The 16529-nt window shown below is 41.2% G+C and overlaps 2 protein-coding genes across 4 annotated transcripts in view; one reads left to right on the forward strand and one right to left on the reverse strand.

Annotated features, from left to right (window-relative positions):
• taok1b (TAO kinase 1b) overlaps positions 1-11753 on the forward strand; it is a 25884-nt gene extending 14131 nt beyond the window's left edge. For all 3 annotated transcript variants that reach the window (XM_017704422.2, XM_017704424.2, XM_017704423.2), the window contains exons 3-20: positions 675-746; positions 1249-1350; positions 1441-1486; positions 1937-2033; positions 2194-2307; positions 2400-2491; positions 2602-2695; positions 2830-2911; positions 3389-3556; positions 3704-3907; positions 4400-4537; positions 4830-5066; positions 5241-5369; positions 5627-5830; positions 6479-6718; positions 6906-7118; positions 7643-7825; positions 7969-11753. In XM_017704422.2, coding sequence (XP_017559911.1) covers positions 675-746; positions 1249-1350; positions 1441-1486; positions 1937-2033; positions 2194-2307; positions 2400-2491; positions 2602-2695; positions 2830-2911; positions 3389-3556; positions 3704-3907; positions 4400-4537; positions 4830-5066; positions 5241-5369; positions 5627-5830; positions 6479-6718; positions 6906-7118; positions 7643-7825; positions 7969-8508 — 2955 coding nt within the window. In that variant the 3' untranslated portion in view covers positions 8509-11753. The remainder of the gene's footprint in view (positions 1-674; positions 747-1248; positions 1351-1440; positions 1487-1936; positions 2034-2193; positions 2308-2399; positions 2492-2601; positions 2696-2829; positions 2912-3388; positions 3557-3703; positions 3908-4399; positions 4538-4829; positions 5067-5240; positions 5370-5626; positions 5831-6478; positions 6719-6905; positions 7119-7642; positions 7826-7968) is intronic.
• LOC108431346 (protein ABHD15) lies at positions 11565-15939 on the reverse strand. The gene is made up of 2 exons (XM_017704425.2): positions 14475-15939; positions 11565-12633 (listed from the first exon to the last, which is right to left on the reverse strand). The coding sequence occupies exons 1-2, from the start codon at positions 15380-15382 to the stop codon at positions 11982-11984; spliced, it is 1560 nt and encodes a 519-aa protein (XP_017559914.1). The 5' UTR covers positions 15383-15939; the 3' UTR covers positions 11565-11981.
• Between the last annotated feature and the right edge of the window lie 590 nt (positions 15940-16529).

Genomic DNA, 16529 nt, shown 5'->3' on the forward strand with positions numbered 1-16529 from the left:
TTCCACACAGGTGGGAGATGTCTAGACTTTTGTGTCATTGGTCAGGTGGGGGTTGTGCACTTGAAAATTCAGTTAACCGTTACAGATGAAGTTATTTGAATACTGAAATCACTGTACGCTCGCACAAGTCAGGAACAAAATACACACCAACAGCTCAGTCAAACACCACTAACTTTTAACAGGGCTGTAAAGTAAACTGTATGACAAATTTGCTCATAGTTGTGATTAATAAAACATGTCTCAGTACCATTCATCATTTAAGACATAATTTTTCTTTTACTGTAATTTTCTGTCAAAATGTAGTGACTTTTGCCTGGCTCTAAAATGTCTTATGCATGCATCAGCTTGTGGGAAAAGGTAATATTAACCAACAATGTAATATTTTACTTCTGTCTCCCACCACCTCTACCTGTCATCATTTGAAATGCTCATATAGCTTGTATGGCCTCCCTAATACTTGGAAATATGGAAGGAAAATGTGATACATTGACTTTAATAATGTAAATGAGAAGCTACTGTCTGTGTGACTGTAACTAGGGTTACTGCTCTAGCTGGCGATAACGTAAAAAGATTTTTTTTCCCCAATATCATAACATGACACATCTATTTTATGTAAACGAGTCATCACAAGTATGACTTGTCTTCTGAATTATAACCCATGTGTCTTGATACAGGCACGTGATGTGCGAACTGCAGAGGTGGTGGCCATTAAGAAGATGTCCTACAGTGGAAAACAGTCCAATGAGGTGAGAGACCTCGAGATTCTCACCTACAGTAGTATCGTTGGAATCAACCAATGGCAGTTTTGGCCATGCTAATACTGGTGATACAGACAGTGTTACATTTACATCACATGTAACAGTTACAGCTCGATCATAACAAATTACATTTTCTCTGTCTTGACATTACATGTGGGCTTTGAGATTGCTCTCATATACTGGCTTTCGACACTCACTCATTTCCTGTAATCTCATGTGGATTCAACAATTGTTTAAAGCTTTAAGGTGTGGCATTGTAACTTTTTACAAGCCACGTTAAAAGATCATTGACCTAAGATTATGATGCTTAAGTTCACTCAAATATAACACGTTAGAACAAAAAGGTCATTCATAGCTTGTCAGCCACAGCAAATTTTTCTTTAAAATTTCAGATTAGTATTAATCAGAATACAATATAGTCTAATAGATTTAAAAAGAAATGAACATGGTTGATTGCAGTGTATTTACTGTTGTTTCTCTTTTGCCCCAGAAATGGCAAGATATAATTAAAGAAGTAAAATTCCTTCAGAGAATACAGCACCCAAACAGCATAGAATATAAAGGATGCTATCTACGGGAACACACAGCATGGGTAATATGAGCTTTTGTTTTTATGTGCACACAATTATTTTTGTTATTTTCTACAATGTGAAATTCTGTACATTCCACTTTCCTTCTTTAGCTCGTGATGGAATACTGTTTGGGTTCAGCCTCCGACCTCCTTGAAGGTGAGCTGTAAATTTTGACCATATTTATTGATCAGATGAATTCAATGCAATTGCTGGGCATTCTCCAACAATCTAGACAAGTTTTAAAGTGGGATTCTCTTTTTCATCTTTCCTTTAGTTGAGAATGTAGTTTTCTTGCAAGATTAGCTAGCTTTCTGGTTTTGACACACACATCTATCTTCTAGCTAGTCTGAAAATGAATCCAAAGTAACTAATCTCAATATTGGAGCACATTCGGCATTAAATAAAAAAAAGTGGGGAAAAGTGCTTTTTTTGGCCACCTATAGGCTCAGCTCACATTGGCTCTAATAAATCTGCCACTATGTTAAATATTTTGCTAATATTAATTATTCTTTTTTCCTGTCAGTATTTATTTATTTATTTATTTATTTTCAAAGTGTGTGGCTTTAATTTTACCCATTTGATTCACTTCACTTTTTCTTAATTCAGTTCACAAAAAGCCCCTTCAGGAAATGGAGATTGCAGCTATCACCCATGGTGCTTTGCAGGGGCTTGCCTACCTTCATTCTCATAACATGATTCACAGGTAGGTGTGTGTGTGTGTGTGTTTATCTTTACATTCCATCTTGAGCATACCAGTTTGTTTAGCGTGTTTTACTTCATATCTAATGTCTCCTGTTAAGTATCATAATCGTCCTTTTTTTTCTCTGTGTTGGACTTTTGCAAATGTTACTTACCTGTTTCAGGGATATCAAAGCTGGGAACATCCTGCTGACCGAGCCTGGACAGGTCAAACTGGCAGACTTTGGCTCTGCCTCCATCGCCTCTCCAGCCAATTCCTTTGTGGGCACGCCATATTGGTGAGACCATAGGCTTTTTGTGCCTTTAATATATCTAAGTGCTCCTTTTTAATAGCCTCATTATTTGGAATGTTTCCTCTCTCTTCTCTCAGGATGGCCCCAGAGGTGATTCTGGCCATGGATGAGGGACAATATGATGGAAAAGTGGATGTCTGGTCCCTTGGGATCACTTGTATAGAACTAGGTGAGATGACTCCAAGTTAAATTCTGTGTATGTGTGTGTCTTTCTCCTAGAGGTTTAGACTGAAGCCTTTTGTCTGACAGTTTTTTTTTTATCTGCCCTTCTTGCTTAAGCTGAGAGGAAGCCCCCACTGTTCAATATGAATGCGATGAGTGCCTTATACCATATAGCGCAGAATGAGAGTCCAACTCTGCAGTCTAGTGAATGGTGAGTCCAGTCTCACAATAATTTGTTGCATCTGTAATGGGCCAGTAGTCCAAGATCAACAGCAGCTTGTTCAAAACAAGGCCAAATATAAAAACATTTTCAGCATGTCATCATTGTGTTTTCTGTTTTCCTAGGACGGATTACTTTAGAAACTTTGTTGACTCTTGCCTTCAGAAAATCCCACAGGACAGACCGCACTCAGAAGACCTGCTGCAGGTGACTTCTAAATATCTCCTACCTATATTAATATTACATATTTAAGAAGCCCACTACATGAAGAAGTGAATGCTTATTTTATGTTACAGTGCTTTTGTAGGCTTTGGAATCACCATCTTCACCTACCTTGACGATTGTTATTTTTGGGTGTCTGTCTTTTGCTGTCATCAGGAAATTTGCATAATCCATGACAGCAATGCTGAACATTAAAAGCCAAAGCTTTGACTGGACACACATTTGATTTCTTCATTGATTTTGACATTTGAAATAGCACTATTGTGCTGTTCATGTTTAAATTAGATCTCCAAGAGGAGTGTGGTACCACATTATTGTTCATGAATATTATGTATGTGTTATGTAGCATTCAAAATGTTCCAGTGTTCACAAGTAAATGTAGATATTTCTGCAATGCTTTTACAATTTTTTTTTAACTGAATATAATTAATAATTCTTCTGATTTAACTCCTCTGCATACAGCATGCCTTTGTTCAACGTGAGAGGCCAGAGACTGTCCTGATTGACCTGATCATGCGGACCAAGGATGCCGTCCGAGAGCTGGACAACCTACAGTATCGCAAGATGAAGAAGATTCTTTTTCAGGAGGCCCACAATGGGCCTGCCGTCGAGCCCCAGGAGGGAGATGAGGTCAGACACTAACCTCTAAATGTTAACAGGCCTAAGTAGTTTTGTATATAATAGCACAAGTTAATACATTGCTCAAGTTTTATGCTCTTTGGTGTATTAACCATCTACATAAGTACTAACTTTATTTTGCATTGTTTGTGTGTTTAGGAGCCGGAGCATGGTCCTGGGCGTACAGGCACAGTGAACAGTGTGGGCAGTAACCAGTCCATCCCCAGCATGTCCATCAGTGCCAGTTCTCAGAGCAGCTCAGTCAACAGCCTGCCTGATGCTGCAGACGACAAGAGTGAGCTGGATCTGTTGGAGGGAGACCACACAGTCATGTCTAACAGCTCCGTCATACACCTCAAACCTGTATGTTCACATCACTCCAGACAGCCCAGTTTAATTGAGCTGTTTTTATTAATTGCCATTTCTGCAAGGAATTTTCAAACTTATCTCCATGTAGTTTTTCACATTTGTAGCATATATTTGATTAACATGAGTAAATTTTACTATACTTAGACCAGAGAAACAGTTGGCATGAAACTGATGCATGATGGAAGCCAGTGGGACAGTAATTCAGTGTTTTCAAAAATGATCATCCTTGATAATCAACTACATGATACAAATGTAGCAGATACAGATTTTGATGTGGCCTTTTTTTTGTAATCTGCCACAAAGCCACACTTTTAGTGTTCAGTAAATAACATTATTTATTTTTTAATTACTGAATCATCTTACAGGTTTTGTTCTCTCATGCAATAGCTCCAAATTTGACACACGGTTAATTATTACATATTCTGGAAATAGTAAATTGCAGGCATATTGAGATTTAATTTATTTTGTTTGTGTTGGTATTGACAGGAGGAAGAAGAAGTTTACCGTGATGACTCAGAGGCATGCAGTCGTCCCTCGGAGGCTTCAGCAGCTCCAGCGCAACCACCCCAGCGCAAACATCACCGCAACCGTGAGCACTTTGCAACCATCCGCACAGCGTCATTGGTGAGTCACTGCACTATTTAAAGTCACAACTGGAGTAACTCTGGACTGTTTGTTTTTACACACACACACACACACACACACACACACACACACACACACACACACACACACACACACACACATATATATATATATATATATATATATATATATATATATATATATATATATATATATATATATAGGTGAATCTCAGTGATGGTTTAGAGTTCAAAGATGGGGAAATACATAAGCAAGACTGAGTAAGTGATATTTTTTCCAGAATATTAATCACTAGCTCTTTGCTCCCCAGGTAACAAGGCAGATGCAAGAGCACGAGCAAGACTCTGAGCTGAGGGAGCAGATGTCCGGCTATAAGCGAATGAGACGGCAGCACCAGAAGCACCTGATGGCCTTGGAGAACAAACTGAAGGCTGAGATGGACGAGCACCGGCTGAGGCTGGACAAAGAGCTGGAAACCCAGAGGAATAGTTTTGCTGCCGAGTTGGAGAAACTGGTCAAGAAGCACCAAGCAGCAATGGAGAAAGATGTAAATGTGCATTAGATTGTCAGTCACTTCATAGAACCTCTTTCTGTTTGGGTGCTTTAGATGCTCTCTCAAAATAGTTAATCTTGGCTAAAAGACAATAGATCAACGGATGTGTTCGTTACGTATTGCATATTTATATGTGATTTATGTTTCTCTGCTGTTCTCTGCTTGAAGGCCAAGTCATTTGCCAATGATGAGAAGAAGTTCCAGCAGCACATCCAGGTTCAGCAGAAGAAAGAGTTGAGCAGCTTCCTTGAATCCCAGAAACGAGAGTACAAGCTACGCAAGGAGCAACTGAAAGAGGTTCCAATTAATGCTTTTTTTTTCTGTCTGCAGCTGTAGTAGAATGATATGAGCAAAACCAAGAAGTTTTTAAGAGTAACCCAGAAAAAACTGTATCTGAAATGGAATTTCTGCCAGTACAAAGTAATGTTAATATGTGCATTTTGTGCCAGTGGGCTGTGTCACTTCAGTCAGTAATTGTGTAGGAATGCTGGTTTGCCTGAGAACACACTGCCTTCTTTATATACTTTGTCACTTGCTTGTCACAATGTGCTCAGGAGCTGAATGAGAACCAGTCCACACCTAAGAAGGAGAAGCAGGAGTGGCTATCAAAGCAGAAGGAGAACTTCCAGCACTTCCAAGCTGAGGAGGAGGCCAACCTACTCCGTAGACAGCGGCAATATCTGGAGCTGGAGTGCCGGCGCTTCAAACGCCGCATCCTCATCGCCAGACACAACGTGGAGCAGGACCTCGTTCGAGAAGTATGTTCAAGGTTTAGCGTTCAGATATTGAATGTCATTAAAACTAAAGTCAGATTTTGGAATGTGCCTGAATATTCATCGATAGCCACATTTGGCTATTTTTACTGACTTAGCTCATGGTTCCCAACCCTTTTGTTGTTCCTGCTTTAACACACCTGATCCAGTTAATCAACTAAAATGCCTTTCCTGATTTGAAGTGGTTGTTTCACTGCAAGGCAGAGGTGTTCTAAGACCAGGGCTGGTAACAGAGCATGTAAGTGGAGTGGAGCAGCAGAAATTTCCACTCCGCTTCAGCTTTCTATTTTCGCTCATCACTTGTTGTGCAGAGGAAGACAGTGAGGGGGGGAAAGGACTGTCTGACTTGCGGTATGGAGTTATACCAGAGCAGTTTCTGAGCAGGAGACAACACTTATGCTCCGACTTTCTGAAAAACCTCTGTTCTCTGACCAAAATCATGTTTGCTGCTCTGCTCCCACTCCATACTGCTCAAATGCTTTGGTTGGTAATCATTAACGTTAACATTTATACATAATTGATCACAGGATTTTATTAAAAAAGGTCCACTTCTTGCTCAGAGTTTTATGGCTGTACTTGCTCTTTTACATCGCCTCCCCAAACCTGTCTGTTTCTTCTGTTGATCCAATGCAGGAACTGAATAAGCGTCAGACACAGAAGGACCTGGAGCATGCCATGCTGCTGCGGCACCACGAGTCCATGCAGGAGCTGGAGGTGAGGCAACTGGGCACCATCCATAAGATGAGGACTGAGCTCATCCGCCTGCAGCACCAGACTGAGCTCACCAACCAGCTGGAGTACAACAAACGCAGGGAGAGAGAACTGCGCCGCAAGCATGTGATGGAGGTCCGCCAGCAGCCTAAGAGCCTGAAGGTGGGTGAGACAGATATCATGCACCAAGGTATATTGGATAAAAACGAATGAATGATTGCAAATACCGCCTCCCAATTCCATCTCCATTCCGATTTCTTTCTTTTGCGATTCTTGTGCTCTCTTTGTCTGTCTGCAAACCCCCCCCCCCCCCTTCCTGTGTGTCTTTTTGCTGGCCTTTTTGTCTCAGTCCAAGGAGCTGCAGATCAAAAAACAGTTTCAGGACACATGTAAAATCCAGACACGGCAGTACAAGGCCCTGCGGAACCACCTACTGGAGACCACACCCAAGTCAGACCACAAGGCTGTGTTAAAGAGACTCAAAGAGGAGCAGACACGCAAACTGGCCATCCTTGCTGAGCAGTATGACCATTCTATCAATGACATGCTCTCCACACAGGCTGTAAGTGAAAAAGGAGGGGTTGCACAATGTTTATTAATCACTATCAGTTGATCTATAATACTAACGTTGCTGTAATATTCATGCTTTATTCATATTTCAGAATACCACTGTTTTTGTCCACAAAATGTAAAACTGAACTTAATAACATATATATATATATATATATATATATATATATATATATATATATATATGACACACTGTAGATTTTGCCTAAGCCTAGACTAAAAAGAATTTCCAATAGTGATTCACTATTCATAGCATAGTTTAGTTCAAGACTAGACCAAATGCAATGCAAGGTATATCACAACTGCACTATGTAGCTGATTAATTGCAGAAAGATATTTTGAGTAACCCTTAAATGGAGTCTTGATTTGAGGACAGTGAGTACACAATGAACTGAGCTGCAGGGGGATGTCTGGGGTTTGTCTCATGGGGTATTTGTGGAAAAACCAAGATGAGATACAGTTATCATTTATGGCAGCAACCTGCAATCCATCCCCACCCTCTATTCTGCTCCTTAGTTGCGGTTGGATGAGGCCCAGGAGGCTGAGTGCCAGGTGCTGAAGATGCAGCTGCAGCAGGAGCTGGAGCTGCTGAACGCGTATCAGAGCAAGATCAAGATGCAGACAGATGCTCAGCATGACCGCGAGAGGAAAGAGCTGGAGCAGAGAGTCTCACTGCGCAGAGCCCTCCTAGAACAGAAGGCATGTGTCAACTAAGACCAAACAAAATTTCCCCCTGCCACTGCATTTTTTTTGTGGTTTTCCAGATATTAGTTTTTTTTTTTTTTTTTATGGTACAGCTATTGCAGTAATCTGACCTTTGTATTTTTTCCTCTCCATCTCAGATAGAGGAGGAGATGCTGGCCCTGCAGAACGAGCGTTCAGAGAGGATTCGCAGCCTGCTGGAGCGCCAGGCCCGTGAGATTGAAGCGTTTGACTCGGAGAGTATGCGTCTGGGCTTTAGCAACATGGTGCTCTCCAACCTGGCCTCTTCTGATGGCCACAGCCACAGCTTCCCAGGGGCCCCTGGGGGGTGGGGCTCTCATCACGGGGCCAGCTCCCAGGGGCCGCACTGGGGAAGCGGTGGTTCTGGGGTAGGGGGGCATCATGGCAGCCAGCACGGCCACCACCACCATCACCACCCTAGTCAGAGCGGCTCCATCCAGCAGCCCTGGGGCCATGGCTTGCCTTCTGGCGGGCCCCCTCCCTGGGGTCACCACAGCTCTGGGGGTAGCCAGCGTTCAAGTGGTAGTGGTGGGGGTGCAAGAAACAGCCCCCAGGCAGTGCGCCGGACCTCATCGGGAGGCCGTAGTGACCAGGGGATGAGCAGGAGCGCCAGCATCGCCTCTCAGATCTCCAACGGCTCACACCTGTCCTACACGTAAGACCGCCCACGCTCTGCCCACTACATCCCGCCTCACACTGTTCCACAATGCCACAGGAGAAGGGGACAGGGGTGCATCATAGTGGAGGGTGCAAGAAGGGAATCTGAGCCCTGAGTGTCATCTACTCTCTTTCTCTTCCTATTCAATGTTTTGTTATTTCCCTAATTTTCAAAATACCCATCTGAATTTTTTGCACCTTATATGTAAGGACATATGGTTTTAAGGTCCCGGTTATGAATGAGAAAAGATCCACAGAATGTTTTTTGCACTTTGTGAAGCACAGCAAAGCTTCAAAAGTCATTTTAGTGGTGCATTAAAACTGAGTGGAACAGAATGGAAGTATGTGAATGTGTTGGGTGCCGTTGCCTCAGTATGTTGAGCATTTATTTTATGCTGTTTGGGCTTACTGCAGTACATTTCCTGACAGGAAGGGTTTTTGTATGTAAATCTGTCATGGGTTTTATCATGATCTTGTTTGCAGGTTAATGCTTGAGTTCACCATAAGAGAATTGTACAGTCTGTGTGTGTTGTCATAAAAAACTTTGCAGTACATATGGTGGTGTTCAGATAGAACTGTTTTTAATATTGGCATACTTTTAGTAGAAGAGGCACAGGAGCCACAGGATGTGGACAGAGATAGGAATCATTTATGACTTGTAAAGCCAGTCATTTTTTTTGGAAATCAGTCTGTTTCCATTATGGCACATAATTAAAACAGCTTTAGAATGCACTTGATTTTATTCTTTTTTCATTAATGCTGTGCCATGAGTGAAATTATTAACAACTTTGGTTTGTTTTAAAACACTAAGCACTAATATTCTGAAACATTGTTAAATAGGTTATTAGATGTTCGTGTTTTGTTTTGTCATCTGGACTTTTTTTTACTGTTTACAATGCTGTGAGAATCCCAGAAAAATTTGGCAGTGATATTCTTGTTTCTATGTATTTTGCCAGATTTGGTAGTCTTGAGCTGTTGTTACCAAAGTTCCTACACAGTGCTGATTTTTAATTATAAGGCCAGGATTGATCAAAATTGTCAAGGGACTGTTTCTTTTAACAGTTTATCTTTCCATGTTGTCTCTGTATCAGGTTGCTTATGGGTCCAGGTAGCCAAAAAAGGAATTGTAAGTGTGAACGCAGAACAAGAGATGGGTTTTTCAGTTTGCTTTGGGAAGTCTGAATGTAATTATACTGACATTGGAGATGGATAAACCTGGTATAAGTAAAGTTAAATGGGTACAGAAAGGAAGAAGTCAGGAGGATGGAAGGATGGACCCATGTGTTTAAACGTCAGTGTTTAGCGAGGTGTGTAAGGGAATTTGAGAAGTAGGGTTTTGTCTTTGACTGCACAAATGGAATGTCAGGAAAACATTGTGACCTGTGTAAATATGTATGTATGAATGGATGTGTGGGTGACATGAAATACTTCCCTCTGTGATAAAGAGAGGGTTATGGAAAAACTGATATCAGTCAAATATCAGATTTATATTTAGAATGCCAAAGTTAACACTCATCCCAGCTATGCACAAGGAAACTTTTATTATGTGCAGTGAAACAGACCAAAAGGCCATTATCTCAGTCATTTTGTCCGCTGTTCGTTTACCCCTTTATCTCTTCGACCTCTGATGCTCCCCCTTGCCCCTTCCCCAGGCTTGGCATCAGGGCAGAATGTGTGGGTTTGGGGGTGGGAAGGTAAGTTTTGGGCAGGCTTGTGACCGCTGAATGTTCTTGCTGGGGTGAGTGGGTGCCGCTGCTGTCGCCCCTGCAATGCCTTTGTCACTTTCATGCCCATCCCAGAGTTTCGGCATCTACCGCCCAACAGCCTCCCTCAACCGAGCATTTATAATGATGTGTACAAAAGTGATAAAAGAAGAAAAAATTAAAGGTCAGAAAAGCCTATATAACAGTGTGATATGTTAAAGAGATATAGTGAGAAGACAGCTTTAAGTGGGATGTATAGGAAACATTTGTGTATATTGTACATTTAGAAAATTTAAAAAAAAAGGAATTATAAAATTATGAAAGATAAACCCAACTAGTTAAAGAAAAAATAACTGCTTGAATGTGAAGACAAAAAGAAAAAAAAACAGCTTGATTTCTAATTTTATTTAAAGAAAAAATATCAGGCAAAGTCTCACAGGGATTAAGCACAGCTAAAAACACCTTTGATTCACTTCACACCTCCCCATCCTAATTAGAATTTTCCCTCCACTGACAGTGTTGCTATTCACTGCATGTCTATCTGGATCCTGTCCCTCCTATTTTCTTTTGTTCTCTCATAGTCAGTGGCCACAGAGAGATCTGTGAAGTTTACTTTTATCACATTTCTTAAGGGGTTTTTATCTCATTCAGAATGAGATGAAGCCATAACTGCCATCAAGGTTGTCAAATAATTTTGACTTTTTTGATCTCTGCTGAGAATGAAGTGTCCCAAGCTCTAAATGCTTAAGTGTCTATGCTGTCATCTATAAACTAGCTTGGTACATGTTATTTGATGTGTGCATGGCATCACTGATTACACAGAGATGCCATTAAGATCAACCTCTAACTAGCCTATATCGCAAGCCAACTGAGCCATTATTCTTTCAGGCTTCAAAGGACCTGGGCCAAAAAAAGAAACTAAACTAACCTTGGCGTTCAGATGCAACATGCCAAAATCATTTAGCCACCTCGGTGCTGTGTTTGTATCAGCAGAGTGGCCATAGACATAAAAATCTTACAAATGTTACACAAGAGTTTCATCTGTTTATTACGCCAGGCCTTTTAAGAAAGGCCAGTCACCGTTCTAAGAAGGTCCATCCTGCCTGAGTGCTGGAGCTGGACTTTGCAGTATGTTTATAACAAGAGAGGAGGTGTGCCCCCTTGTAGAAGTGCAATCCATACAGTGTCACATTGGAGCCCTTATTATACCCATGTTTTAATGAACCTTTTCAAAAGTGTGAGAACAAGGGGAACGGGCAATAACAAAGCAAGGGGAACTTCTCTGTACAGTGTGTTTACCAGTATTCCTTCAAATGCTTTATTTTAATGGTCATTGTTTCCTTTTTTCCTGCTTCAACATTACCATAACAATCCATATATAACCTGTATTAAAATGTATAGATTGTGAAAAGCTGAATGTTGGAGAGATTACATCAAATGTATGGCTATTCATAACAAGAAAAAAAAAAAGAATTAAAATGTAAACAAAAAATTCTGAAACCGTTAGGGGACAAATGTTTTGTTTGTAATTACTCCTTTTGTTGGCAGAGGGCTACTGGATAAAGAACTGTAATAAAGTAATTTTAGTACATCATGGTCCTGACAATTTCTTTGTCGGAGGGGAAAAAGCCAACAATTTGTTTTCGAATGTTTGAATTAATGCACAGGCCTCCTGAAATAGGATGAAGTGCTAGTTTTCTTTCTTTCCTAGAACTATGTATTGAAGGGTTTGTTGCTCTGTTGATCTGCCTTTCTTCAATTTAGATACACACTCAGCGAGTGTATGATCTGTTCCAAGTGAATGTGTCATGCTCTTCTTCAAATGGAACCAGCCCTGAATGAACTGAGTGTTGTCTTTTTGGACCAAAGACAGGCCTGTCCCTCCTGAACATGACTGCTCTCCTCTTTCTGGGCAACACTGTACACGTCCTTTGCCTGAGACCTTGAACAGCACCCTGTCCGACAAAGTTCCTCTCCTCCACTTTGAAGAAATTTCCCACAGCCTGAAAGTATTCAAGCACTGATTCGTGGCTCCAGCACTCAGTGCCTCCATGTTTCTCCTGCATGAAGCCGCAGTGGCTTCCCCGAGTTGTCAGGGCCAGAAAGAAATAGGGACTATTTTGGAAGAGGGACAAGGGCAGGGTCGAAGAAGGAGGCAGGAGAGGGTCATCGCTACTACATAAACAGAGAACAGGAACAGCTACTTCATCTGCATCTCGCAAAGGTTCATTACGATCCCAATAACTGGCCCAGTCAGGCTTCATGGATGATCTTGATCTCGGCTCTCTGGCCTGGTCTAGTGTGTTCATTTCATAGTTATCTTGCTGCCTGGCTGAACAAAATATGAGCCGCTCCATATCTTGAAGTGAACGGGAACAGAGAATTGTCTCAATATCCATAACTGAGCTTAGAGCCGTTGCATACCTGCATTCAGAATCAAATAGAAAAGGCAAAATCTAATGCAAAAAGCTGTGCTGGTGTTTAAATGGACATGCACTTTTATTTACTTATTTTAAATAAATAAGACCCATCATGCAAAACCAAGTCATAAAAAGTAATTTGATGTGAAATAGTTTATGGTATAGAAACTTGTCAACAATGCTTTCTTTATTGGTGGTGATGAGAACCAAGTAACTATTTTATTTGCCATCTGCAATGGCAGGTTATAATAACAGGTTGATGACAAAATAATAACCCATACATCGATTTTAAAAATACATTTTAGTGTAAACATTGTCTGACACCAGGCAGTGTGTTTACAACCACTTATATAACCTCCTTGTTTCTACACTCATTGTCCACTTTATCAGCTCCACTTACTATATTGCTGCGCTTACAGACTGCAGTCCATCTGTTTCTCTGCATACTTTGTTAGACCGCTTCTACTCTGTTCTTCAGTGTTCAGGACCCCCATGGACCCTCACAAAGCTGGTACTTTTTGGGTGGTGGATCATTCTCAGCACTGCAGTAACTGACGTGGTGGTGGTGTGTTAGTGTGTGTTGCGCTGGTCTGAGTGGATCAGACACAGCAGTGCTGCTGGTGTTTTTAAACACTGTGTCCACTCACTGTCCACTCTATTAGACACTCCTACCTTGTAAGTCCACCTTGTAGATGTAAAGTCAGAGACAGTAGCTCATCTGCTGCTGCACAGTTTGTGTTGCTTATCCTTTAGTTCTTCATCAGTGGTCACAGCGTGCTGTTGGCTGGGCATTTTTGGTTGGTGGTCTGTTCTCAGTCCAGCAGTGACAGTGAGGCGTTTAAAAACTCCAGCAGCACTGCTGTGTCTGATCCACTCAGACCAGCTCAGTACACACTAACACACCACCACCACATTAGAGTCCCTGCAGTGCTGAAAATGATCCACCACACAAATAATACCTGCTCTGTGAGGGTCCATGGGGGTCCTGGCCACTGAAGAACAGAGTAAAAGGCAGCTAACGAAGTAAGCAGAGAAACAGGTGGACAACAGTCTGTAACTGTAGAACTACAAACTGCTCCTATATAGTAAGTGGAGCTGATAAAATAGACAATGAGTGTAGAAACAAGGAGGTGGTCAGAATGTTATTCCTGATTGGAATGTATGTATGTAATAACTTTTAGCTTTTCGAGGCATTAAACACTGGACATCTGGGTCCTATCACCACCACCACTACAAACAGTTTTATTTTATTAGAGTGCTTGAAAAATCACTCTATTGTGATCTCTCATACGTCTTATTCTTCTTTCACACTTTTCTGCAATTAATACAGCCCGAACCGCTTAACATACAGACTCCGTTTAAACTGTGTTTCGAAGGTCTTGGCGCTGTGACTTGTGCTGTGTATTTTTTCCGTTTAAGCGATAGAGTGAACAGTTCCCGAGTTATGACTCTTTGTTCAGAGGGTGCAAATCGGGCTCAAACAAGGGTTTTCTACTAAGAGCTGCATAATAACACACACAAACACACACTTGCAGCTCTTTTCAAGCACTCTTGCAGTTCCTTCAGGAAATGCACATCTAGTTTTCTCTAAAACAGAATATTTCATGTCAAACCACTCTGAAAAACCTTTACATTTAATTATGCACACTTCAAAAAATCTGTGGAATTTCTGTTTAAAGCAGGCTACTCAAGTGTATCTGTATTCCTATCCAAATCATTTCGTTACAGATATATAGTTTCTAAATGCTTTATGCAAGGAACTAGTAATTAATTAACAATATCATAAAGACTTAATCATCTGAATATTGGTTTACACCTATTATAATTTTAAGTAATATTTGTTACCTGCTAAGTTGCAGCTTGTGGTAGAGCAGGGCTGCCTCATTATAAAGCCATGGGAGCGGAGTCTCAAACCACGTTTGTCCATGGAACACTGGTGAAATACAAGCAGCTGCTAACAAGCAAGAGGCTGATCCATACTCCCCAAGGTAAGACAGCAGGAGGCCAGAGCCAGAGCCTTCACTGACGGCTAGCAGGACAGAGGATGGATGGCGATTTCGTAAATATGCTACTGCCTGCACCAGGTCGGAGGGATCCCCAAACTGCTGGTAGCGTGGAGTAGTAAGTGGACAGCTACCATGGCCACGGCGATGAAAGACCACAGGGTAAAAACCCTGTTGCAGAGCTAAGCAGCATAAGCTGAGAAAGTGTTGTGTGATCTTCCCCAAAGCATTGGGGATCAGAATGATGATGGGTGGGTTGCTGGTATGGCAGCCTAAGACTCTTCCTCCTGGAGGATGATCCTTTTTAGCCTGAGCTTTCTGGTCTATTTGCCCAACGGCCCAGTCCAGAGCTATAATACCTCCATCCTGTAAGAGTAAATTATCCCTTGTGAAGTACACTCCACCATCTTCCTCTGTGGGCCACATCAAGTTAAAGAGAATCTGCAGATGGAGATCTGTCCTTGGCCACCTAGCCACTGGGGAGTGTGCTAAAGTGTGACAGTGCTGCTTTATATAGCTGGCCAAAGCTGTAGGTTTACAGAACAACTTGACTTCTGACTCTTGGTCTCCAGGAGTATTAAAAAGAACAGAGCGTGGAAGCTTCAGTGTCCAACAAGTTGTGATCCATATATTCCAAGCCACCAGCCTCATTCCCTCCTTCACAAAATAACCAACTTTATCCCATCGCAACAGTAGAACAATCAGGAACAAAAGTAGAAAAGGCCAGAGGCAGATTTTAAAGTCCCACATGATAGAAATAACAAGGCTTGATGCTAAAGCTTCAGGCTTAAACAAAAGCCTAGCAGAAGAGCAGGTGCTTTACTGTTTTTCTTCTTTTGGGTGTACTCTACTCCAGTCCAAACACATGGAAAATGAGAGAGGACCTCTTAACTTACATGCTCTGTTACCTCTCACTGGACTCTGTTCCTCCCCATGTTTTTTGCCCCCTTGTTCAGAAATCATTGGAGACATTGATCAAACAGGCTCTTTTAGCTGAAGGAAATTAAGCCAACCAAGGCAACAGATGAAAGTGTCTTGACCACATCCTTCAATCCTTCTCATTAACTTATGAGCCTATTCGAAGATCTGTCCAAAAACGGACAAATGACTATAATGAACCACTGCAGTGGCAAAAAAGGTGAAGGACCTGAAGGTTACTGCACCTGAGCAAACTTTGCCCTTAGGTTTTTTTTTTTTGTTTGTTTTTTTTAAACGTGACCAGGACCATAAACATCCTTATTTCTGTAGAAGTCAGATACTTTGAAACTTGGTTTCCTGTAGGCTAAGGAAACAAAATGAAATGAATACCTTTGTCTTTTAAAGACTGTAGTCTTTCAGTATTAACAAATGTCAATCTCAAAAATACCTCCATACTTTGGCTACTGATGTCCAGAATCACATTACTTCAGGTACACAATCATTTTGCAGTCTCCCGGAAGTTTAAAATTTTTATGATCATACCTTTTTGAACACCAAACCTTTAATCTAGCTATATTAGTTCATAAGCAGACTTCTTGAACAATATTATCTGCATATATTGTGAGAATTTGGCTTTATACAATGACTTCAAACAAGTAAAATGTATTGAAATAAGTAGAATAATAAAATTCTAACAGCAGTCTTAAAGTGAGAAATAGAGTAGATTTATGATGATTTCACTCGCTAATTTATCAATTTATGTAGTTCGGAAAGTGATTTGAACGAGGTGTGTAGATTAATGATCAGCTGTACGGAGTAAAACCAGTGTCTGGCAAACCTTCATTTAGCATAATGAATGAAGTGTATGGGAAAGCTTGTGTCACTACATAAGCAGCTTCTAACAACTTGCTGATGGTAGTAGTCTATTTTAAATATACAGTGCAAGACGGTTCAAGGGTGGGATGAGCCACTGTTCTCT

Source organism: Pygocentrus nattereri, chromosome 16 (genome assembly GCF_015220715.1).
Source record: "Pygocentrus nattereri isolate fPygNat1 chromosome 16, fPygNat1.pri, whole genome shotgun sequence".
In the NCBI taxonomy this organism is placed as follows: Eukaryota; Metazoa; Chordata; class Actinopteri; order Characiformes; family Serrasalmidae; genus Pygocentrus; species Pygocentrus nattereri.